Source organism: Ochotona curzoniae, unplaced genomic scaffold (assembly GCF_017591425.1).
Source record: "Ochotona curzoniae isolate NIBS_2020 unplaced genomic scaffold, NIBS_Ocur_1.0 contig_908, whole genome shotgun sequence".
Classification (NCBI taxonomy): domain Eukaryota; kingdom Metazoa; phylum Chordata; class Mammalia; order Lagomorpha; family Ochotonidae; genus Ochotona; species Ochotona curzoniae.
Window position 1 is genome coordinate 17,465,318 of NW_024466607.1, and position 16,731 is coordinate 17,482,048.

At 60.3% G+C, this 16,731-nt stretch overlaps 3 protein-coding genes across 4 annotated transcripts in view; 2 read left to right on the forward strand and 1 right to left on the reverse strand.

The window, feature by feature from the left end:
- The window catches only part of STAB1 (stabilin 1), a 26,083-nt gene extending 22,365 nt beyond the window's left edge, over positions 1-3,718 (forward strand). Inside the window, exons 53-69 of the mRNA XM_040994599.1 lie at positions 48-203; positions 291-344; positions 433-637; positions 731-880; positions 973-1,077; positions 1,197-1,312; positions 1,388-1,567; positions 1,654-1,798; positions 1,878-2,011; positions 2,094-2,259; positions 2,338-2,447; positions 2,549-2,668; positions 2,754-2,903; positions 2,982-3,086; positions 3,161-3,304; positions 3,393-3,506; positions 3,587-3,718. Of these exons, the coding sequence (XP_040850533.1) occupies positions 48-203; positions 291-344; positions 433-637; positions 731-880; positions 973-1,077; positions 1,197-1,312; positions 1,388-1,567; positions 1,654-1,798; positions 1,878-2,011; positions 2,094-2,259; positions 2,338-2,447; positions 2,549-2,668; positions 2,754-2,903; positions 2,982-3,086; positions 3,161-3,304; positions 3,393-3,506; positions 3,587-3,643 (2,211 nt within the window). The 3' untranslated portion in view covers positions 3,644-3,718. The remainder of the gene's footprint in view (positions 1-47; positions 204-290; positions 345-432; positions 638-730; positions 881-972; positions 1,078-1,196; positions 1,313-1,387; positions 1,568-1,653; positions 1,799-1,877; positions 2,012-2,093; positions 2,260-2,337; positions 2,448-2,548; positions 2,669-2,753; positions 2,904-2,981; positions 3,087-3,160; positions 3,305-3,392; positions 3,507-3,586) is intronic.
- NT5DC2 (5'-nucleotidase domain containing 2) lies at positions 3,682-11,006 on the reverse strand. Of its 2 annotated transcripts, XM_040994600.1 has the most exons (14): positions 10,670-11,006; positions 7,277-7,461; positions 7,069-7,143; positions 6,866-6,921; positions 6,690-6,783; positions 6,483-6,611; positions 6,339-6,399; positions 6,152-6,254; positions 5,966-6,067; positions 5,710-5,791; positions 4,508-4,594; positions 4,270-4,410; positions 4,119-4,183; positions 3,682-4,030 (listed from the first exon to the last, which is right to left on the reverse strand). In XM_040994600.1, exons 1-14 carry the CDS (start codon positions 10,899-10,901, stop codon positions 3,769-3,771), a joined length of 1,674 nt encoding a protein of 557 aa, XP_040850534.1. In that variant the 5' UTR covers positions 10,902-11,006; the 3' UTR covers positions 3,682-3,768. The 2 variants fall into 2 exon arrangements, with proteins under 2 accessions (XP_040850534.1, XP_040850535.1); XM_040994601.1 differs by lacking the exon at positions 7,069-7,143 and having other exon boundaries at positions 10,670-10,771.
- A 2,585-nt stretch (positions 11,007-13,591) lies between these two features.
- On the forward strand, positions 13,592-16,385 carry SMIM4 (small integral membrane protein 4). The gene is made up of 2 exons (XM_040994602.1): positions 13,592-13,794; positions 15,525-16,385. The coding sequence occupies exons 1-2, from the start codon at positions 13,644-13,646 to the stop codon at positions 15,614-15,616; spliced, it is 243 nt and encodes an 80-aa protein (XP_040850536.1). The 5' UTR covers positions 13,592-13,643; the 3' UTR covers positions 15,617-16,385.
- Positions 16,386-16,731: the final 346 nt, after the last annotated feature.

Sequence of the window (16,731 nt, forward strand, 5' to 3'; positions counted from 1 at the left end):
GAGGCTGTGACTTTGGGACCCTGTGTACCTCGCACCTTCCCTTGCAGGGGGAGCTCATGGTGGGAAATGATGAGGGCCGCATCGTGCAGAGGCACCTACCCTTTGAGGGGGGCCTGGCCTATGGGATTGACCAGCTGCTGGAACCACCAGGCCTCGGTGCCCGCTGTGACCGCTTTGAGACCCGGCCCCTGAGAACAGTGAGTGTGGCAGGGAGCAGCTGGGTGGAGGCCTGAGACCTCTTGGCCTATTCACCCGCCTGACCGGCTTTGTGCTGGCCTCTTTTCTTCCAGGGTTGCAGTATCTGTGGGATGGAGCCTCCCTGTCCTGCAGGTTTTCGGGAACAGGTACGGGGACTGGGGTGGAGTGGGGGCTGGCATTGGGCCAGGTACTGCCGAGCTCAGGCCGTCTGCTCTGCTCTGACTCCTGGCCCAGGGCAAACCCGAGAACTGCTGGCGCTACTTCCCCAAGTTCTGGCCCCCTCCTGCACTGCACTCCTGGGGGCCACACAGCACCTGGATGCGATCCAGCTTCTGGAGCCCGCCACAGCACAGCCTGGCCAGGGGTTGCCACCGTAACTGTGTCACCACGACCTGGGTGCCCAGCTGTTGCCCTGGTCACTACGGCAGTGACTGCCAAGGTTTGCATCCCATTGTTCCTGGAAGGGGAGGTCTGGGGATGCAGGTGTGGGGGTTGTGATGAGACCCCTGGCTCTACCCCACCTATTTCCTAGCTTGCCCTGGTGGCCCTGGCAGCCCCTGTAGCAATCACGGCATATGCCTGGACGGCATGAGTGGCACTGGTCGGTGTGTATGCCAGTCAGGTTTTGCTGGGATTGCCTGCGAGTTCTGTACCCCCGGTTTCTTTGGACCCCAGTGCCAAGGTGGGTTGTCCCAGCCTTGTCACCTCTCCTTCCCTTCCCAATTTCCCTAGCTCCATGAGCTAACCTTTATCCCCTGCCTCACCCTCACGCAGCCTGCCGCTGCACCTCTCACGGTCACTGTGACGAGGGCCCTGGGGGCTCTGGCTCCTGCTTCTGTGACGAAGGCTGGACGGGGTCACGCTGTGAGGCGCAGCTGAGTGAGTGGCCTTCAGCTTGTGTCCCCGCTACATACACTTGCACCTGGGCCCATGGTTGAGCTCACATTTGGGGTGAGGGTGGGGCTGAGGCCAGCTACTAATGTGGTTATGTGAAATAGAGGTGGAGCCTGTGTGCACCCCACCTTGTGCACCCCACGCCGTGTGCCGTGAAGGCAACAGCTGTGAGTGCAGCGTGGGCTTCGTAGGGAACGGCAGTGTGTGTTCAGGTAAGGAGGTGGGAGCCCTGCCCCCCTACTCCACTCCTCTCTAGCTACCTGGTCCACGAACTCCTTCTCGGCCCCCAGCGCAGTGCCGGGAAGGGATCGACTGCGGCAAGCATGCCAGCTGCAGGATGGAGGGGGTAGCGTTCACCTGTGTCTGCCCGCCTGGCTATGACAGTGATGGCTATGACTGCTGGGCCCACAACCCCTGTGCAGGCAGCGACCGCGGGGGCTGCAGTGAGCACGCCGACTGTCTCCACACGGGCCCAGTGAGTGGGGAGAGCCCAGCATTCAGGACAGGGCCCTGGGAGGAGTGGCAATCTGTCAAGGGCACACCTGGGTCTCTTTGCCCCAGGACACATGGCACTGTGAGTGCCACGCAGGCTTCGTGGGCGACGGGAAACAGTGTCTGCAGGAGTCTGAGCCGCCGGTGGACCGCTGCCTGGACCAGCCACCACCCTGCCACGTGGATGCCGTGTGCACAGACCTGCACTACCAGGGTACGCTCCGCTGCCTGCTCCCACACCCCACTTTGTGTGTCCGCACAGGCAGCTGACTGCATGTTCTACTCTCGCACAGAGAAGCGGGCTGGCGTTTTCCACCTCCAGGCCAGCAGTGGCCCACACAGCCTCACCTTCTCGGAGGCCGAGGCAGCCTGTGGGGCCCAGGGGGCTGTCCTTGCTTCGCTTCCTCAGCTCTCGGCTGCCCAGCAGGTGCGTGAGGGTCCAGGCATTGGAGAGGGTGACGGCCCCCAGAGTTGGCCCTGGTTCTAAGCATCCCCTCCTGTCCCTACAGCTGGGCTTTCACCTGTGTCTTACGGGTTGGCTGGCCAACGGCTCTGCTGCCCACCCTGTTGTCTTCCCTGCGGCTGACTGTGGTAATGGCCAGGTGGGCGTGGTTAGCCTGGGTCCCCGGATGAACCTCTCAGAGCGCTGGGATGCCTACTGCTACCGTGTGCAAGGTGCGCCACTCCACTGCCCCCAACCCTGCTTCCTAGCTCTCCCTTGGCCGTCCACGTCCTGAGCCGCCTCTCCCACAGATGTGAGCTGCCAGTGCCGAGCTGGCCTCGTGGGTGACGGGATTGACACGTGCAACGGGAAGCTGATGGACGTCCTGGCTGCCACTGCTACCTTCTCTACCTTCTATGAGGTGTGGGAGGCCCAGCCTCGAGGGTGGGGGTGGGTCTGAGGTGGCTGGGGGTGTTCCTTGTGAGGGGGCCTGCCCCAAACCCCGTGTGTCCCACCCCACAGATGCTGCTGAGCTATGCTAATGCCTCCCAGCGGGGTTTTGACTTCCTGAACTTCCTGAATGATGAGCTCACCTATAAGACGCTCTTTGTGCCCCTCAATGAAGGCTTTCTGGGCAACATGGTAACTTTCAGGGATCTGGGCGGGACAGGGCTCCTGAGGCTTGGGCGACTGGCCAGGGGCCACAGGCGGCTGTGTCTGTCCACAGACGCTGAGCGGTGCAGATCTGGAACTGCACGCTTCCAACGCCACACTCCTGAGCACCAATGCCAGCCACAGCACCTTGCTCCCCACATACTTGGGCCTCAGCCTCCTTGTAGGTGGCCTGGGCCCGGACAACACTTCTGGGGTTCCCATGGTGAGTGCGATCACCGCCCCTCCCCTGCAGGCTGGGGCCCTTGCTCTCTCACCTACTTGCCCACCTGGTCTCCTGCAGGCCCCGGGCGCAGTTGTGGTTAGCCATGTGATCATGTGGGACATCATAGCTGTCAACGGCATCATCCACACTCTGGCCAGCCCACTCCTGGCACCCCCCCAGCCCGTGAGTTGGAGAAAGTTGGGGGAGTAGTGAGGGGGCAGCTCCCATCGGGTCCCTGACCTTCTCCTTACTTGCAGGAGCCTGTGCTGGCACCTGAGGCAGCAGGTGTGGGGGCTGTAGGGGCCGTGGTAGCCGCTGGAACGCTGCTCGGCCTGGTGGCCGGAGCCCTCTATGTCCGTGCCCGGAGCAAGTCCACGGGCTTCGGCTTCTCCACCTTCCAGGTAAAGTGTGACGGAGCAGTGGGGCAGAGGGTAGGCAGGGTCCTTGAACCACCCCCCGACGAAGCCTTTACCCTTCTGCTGCTGCCAGGCGGAAGACAATGCTGATGACGACTTCTCCCCGTGGCAAGAGGGGGCCAGCCCGACCCTCGTCTCCGTCCCCAACCCAGTCTTCGGCAGCCATGACGCCTTCAGTGAGCCCCTGGTGAGTAGTGAGGACAGGAGTGGGTGGGCCATGGCCACGGGCCCCACTGGCCAGATCCTAGAGGACTTTGCTCTCCCCAGGACTCGCTCCTGGATGACGACTTCCCTGACACCCAGAGGATCCTGGCAGTGCAGTGACTTGGTCGGGCTGAGGTGAACATGCAGAAGGCGCCAGAAGGAGACATTTATTGCTTGTCAGGACGGATGCCAGAGGCAGGGATTGGGGGTGGGCAGGGGGCCTTCCCCAGACAATAAAGGGGGCCTCAGCGGATGTGGGCCATGTCACCGAGGAAGGGCGTCTTCATGCAGCCGGTGCAGAGCTGGTCCATCCAGAGCGGGGCCTCGTGCTGCAGAGGCGTGCGGCGTGGGTAGAAGGTGAAGTCCACGCGGTAGTTGAGCAGGCAGCTGAGTGAGGCCATGTAGAGGTCGGAGAAGCGCACAAGGCGCCTGGAGAAGTAGGTGGGGTTATGGAAGGTGCGGAAGATGCTCCCAAACTGGGCATTGAACAGGGCCTTGGTGACACACCTGGGCACAGGGACATGGGGGGGGGCACGTGAAGGAGGCAGGCATGGCTGGGGGGGGGGGTCTCCTGCCCCAGTCCTGTCCTGCTCACCTCAGCTCCTGCCGCTCCTTCATCCAGCTAGCCAGCACCTGCAGGGACTCTGCATCCTGATAGGTCTGGGGGAGACCAGGCATGTTGGGGGGATGCGCAAAGGAGGATGCAGCCCCAGTCCCTCCCACCAGCAGCTGGACCCCCTCGGTACCTGCATGCGCTCCAACAGCCCCGTGAGTGCCTGCTGCCAGGTCAGGGAGTGCATGTACTGCTCCGTGTTGATGATGCGGATTTCACGTTCCAGCTCAGGGATGATGGCACCCGTGCGCCAACCGTGCCGCAGCATGAGATCCTGGCCGGGGGAGCAGCAGGGTGGGCCTGGGCTCAGTGCTGGTGGGTAGCAGTCCCCACCCCATCTCAACGCCCTGCCCCTCTTCTAGTCCCCTTACCGCCAGGTCGCTGTAGAGGTGGTCTCCAAAGTAGAGCACACGGGGGCCACGCCATTCCGTCAGGCGCAGGAAGTCAAACAAGTTCCCCTGAGGGAAAGCAGCAGCGAGGAGATATTGGGCAGCTCTGTCCTTCCCAACCCCAGAGGCGGCCAGGTCCAGCCGGATGCCGGCTGCCCTTTCCCGTGGCCTTGCTGTCCCCTCCCTCCTGGGAAGGGGGGCTCTGCCGACCACAGGGAGCGGTTCGGGAAGCCCTGTGGCGCCCCATGTCTCAGGGCCTTCCCAGCTCCTTGACTAGGGATCCACCCCCTGTTTGTGAGAAACAAACCACAGGGCAGGCCAGAGCTGGCCTCTGCAGCCCGGCCTCCAGGGACCCAGCAGGCCCAGGGCAAGAGTTCGCTGGGACGCCCTCCTATTCCTGGGGCTAATAGGCAGCCAGAGTGCAAAGGCCGCAGCGAGCTGGCACCCTGCAGGGTGGAGCATGCAGCACAGCAGCAGGGGTCTTGTGTGTGGGAGGGAGACTGAGGAAGAACTGAGGGCTGAGCTAAGCGCAAGCCTACAGGCTGAGGATGTGGCTGCATCCCCTGGATCCAGGGAGAGGCCTACAAGGGGGGCAGGAAGCAGAGGTGGAGACGTGCAATGGGGCTCCCAAGGACCAAGCAGGAGCAAAGTGCTAAGCAACAGGCATATGAACCTCCCTAGCCTCAGCCAATGCTGTGGGGGACCAGGGGTGGAGCTGGGCCTGCTAGCTCCCCCCATACCTGCCCCTTCCCCGACCCCCAGTGCCAAGGCCTCTGAAACCCTAAGCAGCCCAGCTCAGCTGGGATTTCCACATTCTAGCCAGGGCTAAGTGCCTTAATCACCTCCTGCTCACGGGTACCCAATCCCTAGCCCAGCCCCAGAGCCCTTCTGATCCACCGGGGAGCCCTCAGGCAGACGTGTGGAGGGAGCAGCAGAGCAGCCCCAACTGTTACCAGACCAGCTGATGTGCCAAGGGGCTCTGCACCCTAGTCCCATGGGCCTGGGGTATCACGTCTCCTTTGAAGAGGGGGCAAGTTGGGGACAGGGGGGGATTAGGCCAGGCTGCCCTGCCACAGGTAGGTGGAACTGGAGTTCACACCTAGACAGTGGGCACCCCCACCAGCCATGCCTGCTGGCTCCCAGGCCGAGAAGCCGGGCTGCTTCCTCAGGCAGGGCCTTCTTACCTGCCGGTAGATCTTGCCTTTCTCCAGCCGGGTGATGCGGTCCCACTGCAGCGAGCCCTTCTCATCAAGCTTTCTGAAAGGCCTGGCGGGTGGGGCAGGGCAGGGCAAGGTGGTGGTGAAGGCGGGGCAGGGCTGCGGGCCAGCTCCCTGCTCCTCAGAGCCTCGCCCCAGGCACCCTGGGCAGTGTGCCAGTCAGCATCGTGCCTTAGTGCTCTTTTTAGGGTGCAGCCCCAGCCCCACCCCGCCAGGCCCATACTTGCGCCGGTCAGTGAAAAAGCTGGGTTTATCTGCCTGGACGATGACCACATCGAAGAGCTGGCGCCAGTCGGGGCCCACCATGTGCCGCATCCCCTTGTCCCTGTGTACAGGTGGCCGTGCAGCAGGTGGGAGGGTGCCCGAGTTGCCCCCACTGCCGTCCCCGGGTGCCCCCCACTGGACTCACACAAAGCTGAAGGGACTGTTGGTGATGAGGAACAGCTGCTTCCCATGGGCCACCAGGCGGCTGAGGACAGCAAAGGTCTCATCCCCTCTTAGGATATACTTCTCTAATGGGGCAGGACACGGGTCGTGAGGGCCAGGCCCCGTCACCTTGCCCACACCAGCCACAGGAAGACCACTGCCCACCTTACCCATGTCCCGCTCAATCCACTGGTACATGAGGCCCTTCACATGCACGTCGCGGATGGCATCCTGGGGGCGGGCAGTGGGCAGCAGTGAGGATGCGGCGGGACCTCACCTCCCCGCACAGGCCGGGGCAGGTCTGGCACCCTCACCGTCACGTCCTTGTAGAGGTGTGCCTGGTCGAACTCCAGGCCATGGCCCAGGAAGTAGTCCACCACACACGACAGCAGGGCCATCTCCGGCAATGAGAAGATGTCCATGAACTGCTTAATGGAAGGACCCTGAAGAGGGAGTCACAGGTTCAGCCCCAGACCTTATCACTGGAGGCCCCAGGGTGTCAAGTTGAGCGGCAGGCCTACCTTGCCGTAGAAGCCACTCATCTGATACAGTGGGATGTGCTGGGTGCCCCCATAGAGGTCGATCACCTCCTCATCTGGCACCGGCTGGAGACCCCTGAGTGGGGTATGGACAGCATCAGACCTGGGGGGCCTGAGCCCGGGGGCGGGTCAGGGGTCAGGGCAGAGGCGGCACTGACCTATAGGCTGTGCCCAGCTGCACATAGTGAAAGGCATCAATTTTCATCAGGAGACTCTGGAAGGTAGGGGGATTAAGGGACTGTTCAGCTACCAGCCTGGGGACAGGCTACTTCAGGCCCAAACCAAAGCCTCCACTGGAAGGACCACAAAGGGAACTATATTCCTAGGGGAGGTGCTGGGGAACCAGTGACCAGCCACTCACCTTCTGGATGTCATAGTGGAGGCCACGGATGGCAAAGCTGGGGTCATAGTCATATTTCCGAATCCCTTCCGGGTACTAGTGGAAGAAAAGGGGGGGCAGACCTAAGCCACGGGGGGCACTGGCAGCCCCAGGGGATTGACACAGGAGCAGATTAACCCTGGACGGAAGCCATGCCAGGTCCCTGGTCAGCCACCGTGGCCAGCCTCACCTTGTAGTGTTCAATCAAGATGTCACGGGCGGCGCCGAAGATCTCCGGGTGCAGCGCATCTGCGTACTGGGCCAGTGTGTAGTCGTAGTCAAAGCCATACACTTCCACATCACGCAGGCTGATCTCATTGTTGGCATAGATGGCTGCAGGGTTCAGGAGGCTACACACCTCGGGGGGCAGGAGGTCTGGAGAAACGAGAAGCAAGGTGACAATGTCATGGGGGCACTCCATCCCGGAAGCTCCGTGATGCCCAGCCCAGGGCTGCAGTGGGGTCAAAGGGACCCCACAGAGGTCAATGCCTGTGCTTAGAGCAGCGGAGCAACAGGCCCTGCACTCACCACCTCCCCGCCTCCCCGCCTCCCCGCCTCCCCGCCTCCCCTCCTCACCTGCCATCCGCCAGGTACATCAAGCACCACAGGACATATGCTGGGCCAGGAGCCAGCAGCATCGCTGGCCGCCAATCTGTCCACCCGGACCTGCCTCAGCACAGCTGCCATCAGAGCAGGCTGCACCAAACCTGCCCAGGAGCACCCTACAAGTCTGGGGCCTCGGGACGCAGGTGCTCTGCTCGTCTCAGCTGTTTTCTGGGCCCTCCCAGACCCTCGGGGGTGAGGGGGAGCACGTGGAGACCAATGGCTACAGTCTCAGGGTGCTGACTCTGTCCTGGCCATACCAGGGGGCCAAAGCTTTCTCAGGTGGCTGCTGCCTCTCACCCTTGCCTAGGGATGGGGCTGGTCCCGAGCACCCCATCAGTGAGGTGGGAGTTCATTCCTTCCCGGGGCTGCCAGCTTGGGCACCTGCTGCAGCCTGCATAGCAGGTCCTCTAATCAGATTTCAGCTGCGCCACCAGCTCACATAATGACATTCTCTGGCTCTAGCCAGAGAACATTGCTAATTACGACAGGCAAGACGTGTAATGTCAGGTTCCGGGCCCACTGCACAGGCTGCTCCCTTCTGGGAATGGGGTGACAGTCACTGTGGATTCTGATGGGACCCAAAGGGCTCCAGGGTCCCCTTGGCTCACCTGCCTTGCTTGCTTTTCCTATCTGCAAAATGGATGAGGGAAAAGCACACAATGAGAGAGGGTCCAGGTGGGGGGGGGGGCCCAGCCTCCTCTCAGGGCTGTGACTTCAAGGACATTACCTCAGCCCTCGGGGCTGTTTCCCTGACTCCAAAAGAAAAGAAGCCTGGGGCCTGGTGTGGCCTAGTGGCTAAGGTCCTCGCCTTGAACATGCCCAGGATCCCATATGGGTGCCGGTTCTAATCCTGCCAGCTCCACTTCCCATCCAGCTCCCTGCTTGAGGCCTGGGAAAGCAGAAAAGGACAGCCCAAAGCCTTGGGACCCTGCACCTGTGTGGGAGACCCGGAAGAAGTTGTGAGCTCCTGGCTTTGGATCGGCACAGCACCGGCCATTGCGCTCACTTGGGGAGTGAGTCATCAGACGGAAGATCTTCCTCTCTGTCTCTCCTCCTCTCTGTAATATCTGACTTTCCAATAATAATAAAATAAATCTTAAAAAAAACAAAAAAGCAGCAGCAGCAGCCTGGATTCAAGCCACTTTGTGCAGCCTTTCTGCTGTGCCTACGCAGAGGACACAGTCCCTGGGACCCAGGAGCAGGCCTCCCCACTGGAGCCCTGGCCCTGCAGCAGGCCAAACAGCTGTCATACAGTCCCTGGGACCCAGGAGCAGGCCTCCCCACTGGAGCCCTGGCCCTGCAGCAGGCCAAACAGCTGTCACTATTGCATGTGGGGACAGGTGGGGCTGGTTCCTGCAGCGGTGGCTACCCATGGGTGCACGACCCTTCACACCGTGTCCTGTGGACACTGAGCTCTCAGTCCAGGTGCCTCTGCCCTGGAGGGGGTTCCCAGAGCCCCATCTTCCCAGGAACAAAGCAGGATAGGGAGGCAGCCCCCAGGGTCTGACCTCTTGACCCCATTCCAGGATGGCAAACAGCAACAGCTCCCACTCCCTTCCACAGGGCTGTGCAGTGTACAGAACCCGTGAGGATGCGTCTTCCCTCACCCGCACCGGCCTGCCTGCCCACGGCACCGGTCTTGGTGTCCAGTACACTTAGCTCTTTGTGGTTCACAGGCTTGAGGAAGTTAAGTAACCCTTTCCCAATCCCTGGCCATGGGCAACAGAGGAGCAGGTGCCCCTCACACCCGGAGGGTAGGCGGGGTGGGGGCAGCAGTCCTGGCCCAGTCACACAGACTCTCCCAGAGCCCACCGCCAGGTGGGAAGGGCCGTGGAGTCGGCTCCTCCTAGCCCTCACCATGGCATATTATCTGCTGGGCACGACCATGTTCTTGGCACAGCAAGATCTTGGGGGGGGTGGTCTGAGAGGGAGGACGCTGAAGGCCAATGCCCCTAGATACCCCACTTGCCCCAGGCTGAAGGGCAAGGCCCCCAGCCCATTCACACAGCGGCTCTGTCAGGCTCAAACTCAAGTCCTCTTCTTAATGTGATTCACCTGTCCCCGCAGGGAGACAACTCCAGCCCCAAGGGCTTCAAAAACCATTTGCTGGGTGCCCTACCTACTCTGTCTTCAGCCGCTTAAGAGGCAAGTGGGGGCTGCCCTCCACTTCTAGGCCTCCAGGGCAGGACAGCGGAAGCTGGTTGGAACTCTCCCGACCTGGCCACTTTGTCTGAACAGACAATAACCTGCAGAAGCTTCCCAGCCCCTGGCCAGCACCCTTCTTCCCCAGTCATCACCACAAGTCTTTCACAAGAGAGGCTCCTGTAGGGTCTGAGCCCGAGGACACTAAAGGCCAAGTCTCCGTGCACAGCCCACCCAGTACCCCACAGAACTCGCTGGAGCAAGAAGATGGATCTCATCAACCCACTTCACAGAGGGACAGAGAGGATGATGGCGGAGTCCAGCAACCCTCAGGGTTCCCAAGAGCGAGCGGGTCACTTGGCCTTGATGTTCCAATGCTTTCACCCCGGACTTTCCCGGGGTGAAAAAAGATGTTCCAAAAAAGATGAGCCAGTGCCCGCTCCAGGCAGGCCGCCCTCCCTCCCGAGCCTCCGGAGCCCACTCCGGCCGGTGCCGCGCTGGCTTTGTCCTCGACACTCCCACCCCGACTGGGGCGGGCGGAGAACAAGGGGCTGGGAGAGCTTCCGCACCGCCGGATCTCACACTCCGGCGCCCGCTCCAGGTGCCCCCAGTTCCCGAAGATCCAGCCCGGGAACAAGCCTCCGGCTCGCCACACCCCTCCACCTTCCCGGTGGAGACTCGGGGGGCCACCCCGAAACCCCCGAGACGCGCGCCGGGGACTCTTCCCCAGGAACCCCAGCGAGCCCATCGGGCACTTCCTCCCACAAGCGGCGCCCCAGTGGGTTTAGGGGCGGCTCCCGGCCCGTCGGCCGCACGGCCCGCGGGGTCCACTCACCGTGCACCAGCCGCCGCATGTCCTGGTAACGAGCCCACAGGTGAGCACTCAGCTCGGCGCCGCCGGCGGGCGTCGGGGCGGGCGCGGAGCGCGGAGCGCCGGGGCAGTGGGCGCCGGGGCCCGGCGGGCCGCAGCCCGGGCAGGACGGCGAGGACGAGGCGGGGCGCGCCCCGCCCTGGCCTCCGCACAGCAGCCAGCGCCGAGCGGCCGCCCGCAGCCCTGCACCCGCCATGCCCCCCGGCCGCCCGCGCCGCCCTCGGCCCGCCGGCTAGCCCGCGGCCCCTCCGACTGCGCGCCCGCCACGGTGGCCGCGTGCTCCTCACGGCGGCCGGCCAATGGGCGAGGCGCGCCGACCCCGGCCAACCAATGGGCGCTCGGCTCGGCTCGGGTGGGGGGCGGGAGGCCCCGGGAGGGGCGGGACGGGGCGGACTCCCCGCCCCCTCCCCGGGTCCCCGGCGCAGTGGAGACTCTGCGCCCCCCTTCGGTCGTCACGGCGCCGATGGCGGCTCCTTCTGTGCCCTGCACCGCGGGTCCGAGGGCCTAGGGGCAGCCGTCCCCGCGAGGCTACGGACGGCGGATCCACTCGGTCCCCCCACCCCGGGTCCGCCTCCTCTCCCTCCAATCCCTGGTGCTCCATCTCAGAGCCTCGGGCTTCCTGCCGACCAGGGTCCTGTGTCCCCCGGCCCAGCCCCTGCCTGACTGCCCAGGCCGCGACACTCACTCCTCTGGAGAATAAAGAGCCCTTACCCCGCGCCCACGGATCCGGCGGAGGCCGCGTCTTCTGTGAGCCTCGTGGCCCCGCCGCCCTGAGGCCTCGCAGGGCTGTGGGCCCGGGGGCCAAGGCGCCCGCCTGGACCTGACTCCGCGCCCTCTGCAGCTGCCACCTCGCCTTTAGCTATGTGGCTAGAGTTGCCGACGGAAAGTCTGCGTTCTCGCCGCCTCTCCTCGGTTCCCATCCGCGTTCCGAGCACGCAGCCTCGCCGGCCCTGGAGTGTGCCGAGCCCTCCTACTGGCCCTAAGCTTTTCAAGGTGTTTTTTCAGCCCCCCGTGGTGCGGTGACTACTCCCTAAAAGCGTTTCTTCAGGAGGCACAGTGGCGTGCGGCGGGAAGGCCAGCAGTGATGAGGGCAGGGTGCCCTGTCGGGGCTCTGTCTCTGGCATGTCTGAGAATGCAACGGTCCTAAGCCTGCAGACATACCAGTCCCTCCCATAAAATTTGAGACGGTGGTATTTGCCCAGCCTCTGTGCCCGTCATCGTGGACAGTTTAGATGCTGTGGCTGACACGAGGAGAACCATGTAGCATTTTCTCAGGCCGTGTTGCTTAGGGCTCAGTGGCAGGAAACAGCCTGCACACCCTCAGTAGACACAGTGCTTTGAATAGTTTCTAGCCTCCGTTTTGATTCCACCATGGGTGCAGAGAGCTGGTGAGGTAACTTAAGAGCCAGGGGCCAGGTATTGTAGCTGCTATTGTTAGCACGGTGGAGACAGGTGTTGAAGGCCCCCTGTGGCACAGCCCAGCAGTGCCCATGGTGTGTTTAGCCCGCTGGCTTTTCCACAATGAGTGGGCATTGGGCGCTCATGCTGCATGACATGGACATTTTAGCCCATTAGCTGAGATGTCAGGATGCCCACGTCCTGCTAGTACCTGGGTTCAATGCCAGCTCAGGCTCTTGACTCACTTCCTGCTAATGCAGAGATCCTGGGAGGCTGCGGTGATGGTTCAGAGAGCTGAGTCTGCACCACCCACGTGGGATCCAGGCTTCCTGGCTCTGCCCAGCCACAGCCATGGTGGAGAGGGGGCATTTGCAGTGAGCCAGCAGTGGGGAGCTTGTTTTCCCTGTGTATGAGGACATTGTGACCCTAGAAGGTCAGCGAGCACAGGATTACAACTGATTGGATAATATTTGTATGAAAACAACCGAATGGATACCTTTTGTATAACTGGATATCATTTGTATGAGGACAGCTGAGTGGACAGCATGTGAATGAGAACACTTGGTGGAATATACAAAAGAAGTTCCAAACAAAATTATAGAAACAGTTGCTGGGTTCTGTTGATAAGTTCAATACCTCCTCTTTTATCACACGCGACCCTCAGTGTATAAAGTCTGATGCCACTAATAAACTTCAGGGTCCAGGTGTGTTACTATCAGCTCCGTGCACCAAGTCCATTGCTGCGGGACAGCGACATTCCTGTGTTCTGTATCTAAAAAGAAAAAGCGCCTGTAAGTTCCTGTACAACGGCATGGATCCTAGTAACAAAGGCTTTCATGAATTAATTTTAAGGTAAACCACAAGACGGCCTCCTTAGATTTTTGCTGTGGCAAAGTTCTGCGTTCCACAATGAACACTCAATTCTGTTGTTTTGGAAGTGTAGTAGTCAACCACGTTGCCGAAAGAAACGCAAGGCATGGACAACCGCGTTTGAGGGAATGGTGCAGTATGATCCGGTCACCAGAGAGGGTCGTCCCTTCTAGCGGGGATTGGGAAAGAAGATGGCGGTGGCAGAGCTGGGGGCACCACAACCAACCCGGAGCCGCTGCCTGCCCGGGAGGAGGCCGGGGCGGGGCCTGCGCCACGAGGGCGGGGCCTGCGCCACGAGGGCGGGGTCTGCCCGGGAGGAGGCCGGGGGTGGGGCCTGCCCGGGAGGAGGCCGGGGCGGGGCCTGCGCCACGAGGGCGGGGCCTGCGCCACGAGGGCGGGGTCTGCCCGGGAGGAGGCCGGGGCGGGGCCTGCGCCACGAGGGCGGGGCCTGCCCGGGAGGAGGCCGGGCAGACGCCACTTGAGACGCGCCTGCGCCGGCTCCCGGGGACGCGGATTTGACTCACGGAGCAGGCGCGCGCGCGCCGCAGCACTCTGATTGGCGGATATCCGCGCTCTGTCGCCCTCTGATGGGAAGAGCCGTGTCCGGGGCCGCGGGACAGCTCTGGGCTGGGTGAGCCCAGCGGGCGCTCCTCGGCGTCCCAGGCAGAGAATGTTCTCCAGGGCCCAGGTGAGGCGTGTGCTGCAACGGGTGCCTGGAAAGCAGTGGTTCGGCATCTACAGGTTCCTGCCCTTCTTTTTTGTCCTGGGAGGAACGATGGAGTGGATCATGATTAAAGTGCGCGTGGGCCAGGAGACCTTCTGTAAGTTCCCGTTCAGGGGCCCGTTTTCCCCGGGAGGGGGGTGATCCGACATGGCAGACTGCTCACTTCGCTGGGAGCGCCGAGCTGCCTTTGGCCGTACTCTGAAAGGTCAGTGCGGTGCCAAGCGCGTGGCAGGCTCTCCTCCAAGTCGGCCACTTTAGTGTCCGTGTGCCCTTCACCTTGCCGGTGACATTGGGTCTCATGCTCGGGAGTTACAGCCGTCAGAGGAAGAAGGGGGGAGATCCTGACTCACGGAGACTCCAGCTAACTGGCCAGTTCTCTTTGAACGAACCCTCGAGGGAGCTGATCCGCTTGGGACCAGGCCTTTGGCCTGCGGTCCTTGGCCCAGTATGGTGAGAACGCCTGGCATAGCCTTGCTTAGCTCTCACTCCAGAACCGGACAGTTCCTCCTGCAGCAAGACGTTCTCCACGCTTAGGGCTCTAGCTGCTCCGTCCCTCCCGTTGTGAACTGCCAGTCCTCATTTTTCCATCTGTTAGTGCTAAGGAGCCCACAGGATAGGATAGGACGGAGGGACCTGCACTCCAGGAGCGAATGAGACAGATGGCTGTGACCAGCTGCTGAGAGGAGAGGCCATCCCAGTCTCGGGCAAGACACCTCAACCGGGCTTGGTGCTGAAGGGAAGAACCTGAAGACCCAGCCGGTGTCAGCCAGCTGAGGGGAAGGTTTGTGGAGAAGCAAGCATCTGTGTGGCCAGTGGAGATCCCGTGGGAGCATGCACTCTGAGGAACTGAGGTCAAGGCATGACATGGCTGAAAAGGACCTGGGCAGGGCCACACAGAGCCTGGAGAAGAATGTACCCCGGGGACTGAAGGGTTTTACCTGGCCTTTGGAGAATGGCTTCCTGTGTGGTTATTCAGATTGCAGATGGTGGAATACCAAATGAGCAGACACTCCAGAAGTAGTGGCACGGACAAGGCCTGGTGACTAAGCAGCCCTTGGAAGTTAGGTGAAAGCTCTTTAACAAGTGACTTTTTTCTGAAAGAATTCATGGCTGAGAAGAGGGCCAAGCGTCAGGGTCATGGCTGAACAGGATCATCGGACTTGCTTGCTGACCTGGAGGCATCAGTCGGCAGGGCAAGACAGAGAAGCTGGAGGATGGCCTGTCCTGTGTTGGGGGTTTTGAGGGTGTCACAATGTTAAGAATAAGCACAAGCTGGTGAGCTCCAGAGCCAGTAGTGGGTTGACCCTGCACATGGCTGCTGTAGAGGTGAAGGGAGCTCCATCCCCACACTTGGTAGGGGTGCAGGGGCATAGGGGAGGGACAAGGAAGGGCCCCAGCCTGAGGTACCAGTGCAGAAGATGGCAGCTGCTGAGTAGCACAAGCCCAGAAGGAAGGGCAGCCCCTGGGAACAAGGGAACTGGCCTCCCCTCCCCATTGGAGGTTTCTGGGTGTGGAAGAGGGAGCAGCAGTCACAGGGCAAGACTGGAGTGAAGGGCTGCTTCAGAAAGCAGAAGAGAAACTGGAGGTGGGGAGGGAAGCTTAAACACTTCCAAGAGGTGTGCTAGGACATGATTTTACCTTGGAAGACATATGAACTCCATTCAACAGTCCTCAGCCAGCTCAAATTTCTTTCACATTTCTGTTTTGTTACCAAGATAAGCATTCAGGAACAAGTAGCAGACCTGGACTATGGGCTGAATGGCCTAATTTGAGTATTTTTAATTATCCAGTTACTTGAAAATCAAACAAACTCTTTGTTTTACACAGATGATGTCTACCGTAGAAAAGCCTCAGAAAGACAGCATCAGAGAAGGCTGGAAGATGCGTCCGAGGTTGGACTTCAGCAGCCGATAAAGTGACTGTGAGGACAGCCGCTACCACTCAGCCCTTGAACTGTTCAGCATTTTGGTTCTTCCGCAGCTGGGCTCTTGGCAGATACACACTCGTCCAGAAGCGCCTCACAGGGACTCCATAGCGTTGGCCTCTCAGCTCAGATACTTACCAGTTCCCTGTGGGAAAACACTGCCTCCTACAACACTGGCCCAGTGAATCTGACCCATCAAGTAAATACTAAGGAAATCAAGGGATCAGCATGCTTCTTGGTGTGGTGATAATTGTAAAGCCCTTTCTTTTTGGGGCACACATGAAAACTGCATTTACTTTTTACTGCAGAATTCAAAGTAAACCTTGAACATATACATGCTCTCCACGGCAAAATCATGTGAACAGAATCATCATGGAGAACCGTTTCCACTCCGAGTGTAGCCTAGACTACACATTACTCATGCTAGTGCTCTCATCAATTCATGGGCTGGACTTCACGAGGACTGTGGCTACCAAGCTTCCTACCCCCTGAGGAAAATGCTGCTCTTTTTGAAAGAAAGTCAACCTACACAATGTAAAGCAGCTGCAGACTTGAATTAAATTAAAAAAAAAAAAAAAAAAAGAAAGAAGGCTCAATCTATTGAGAGATTTGGCAAATATTTACAACTGGTGGAAAAAAGGAAAAGTAATTTTCCCATGTTTCCCAACATCCTTCCAAGCAAGGAAATACATACTAAAGGAGACTACATTTCAAAACAGTGTATAATTATTGTGTAAGAATAAATGTGCTGATCCTTAACATCATAATGTGTCTTCAGGTTGATTATCTCTGCCATAACCACTAGGGATTTGATTACTCCTAATTTGTCCTTTAGTATTAGAATCAGTTTGGTGTTATGACTCAGATAAGCAGGAGAGAGGGGCTGGCCTCCTGGTGCAGCAGTTTAGGCTGCTGCCTGTGGTGCTGGCATCCTGTATGAAGCGCAGCTCCACTTCTGATCCAGCTGCCTATCAACGTGCCTTTGAAAGCAACTAAACATGGGCCAAGGGTTTGGGTCCATGCCCTTCATGCTGGGAAATCAAGATGGAGTTCCAGAATGACTTCAGCCTGCAAATGGAAGGTCTCTTTGTTTCTCTTTCCCATTCTTGG

Bases quoted from the DNA above. Each gene is read 5' to 3' on its own strand.
- NT5DC2 (XM_040994600.1), bottom strand. From the start codon at position 10,901: ATGGCGGGTGCAGGGCTGCGGGCGGCCGCTCGGCGCTGGCTGCTGTGC. The intron at 7,144-7,276 runs GTGAGGCTGGCC...TTCTTCCACTAG, and splicing joins TCTTGATTGAACACTACAAG to TACCCGGAAGGGATTCGGAA. The intron at 4,411-4,507 runs GTAAGGGGACTA...TCCCCCGGCCAG, and splicing joins ACCTCTACAGCGACCTGGCG to GATCTCATGCTGCGGCACGG.
- SMIM4 (XM_040994602.1), top strand. From the start codon at position 13,644: ATGTTCTCCAGGGCCCAGGTGAGGCGTGTGCTGCAACGGGTGCCTGGA. The intron at 13,795-15,524 runs GTAAGTTCCCGT...TGTTTTACACAG, and splicing joins CGTGGGCCAGGAGACCTTCT to ATGATGTCTACCGTAGAAAA.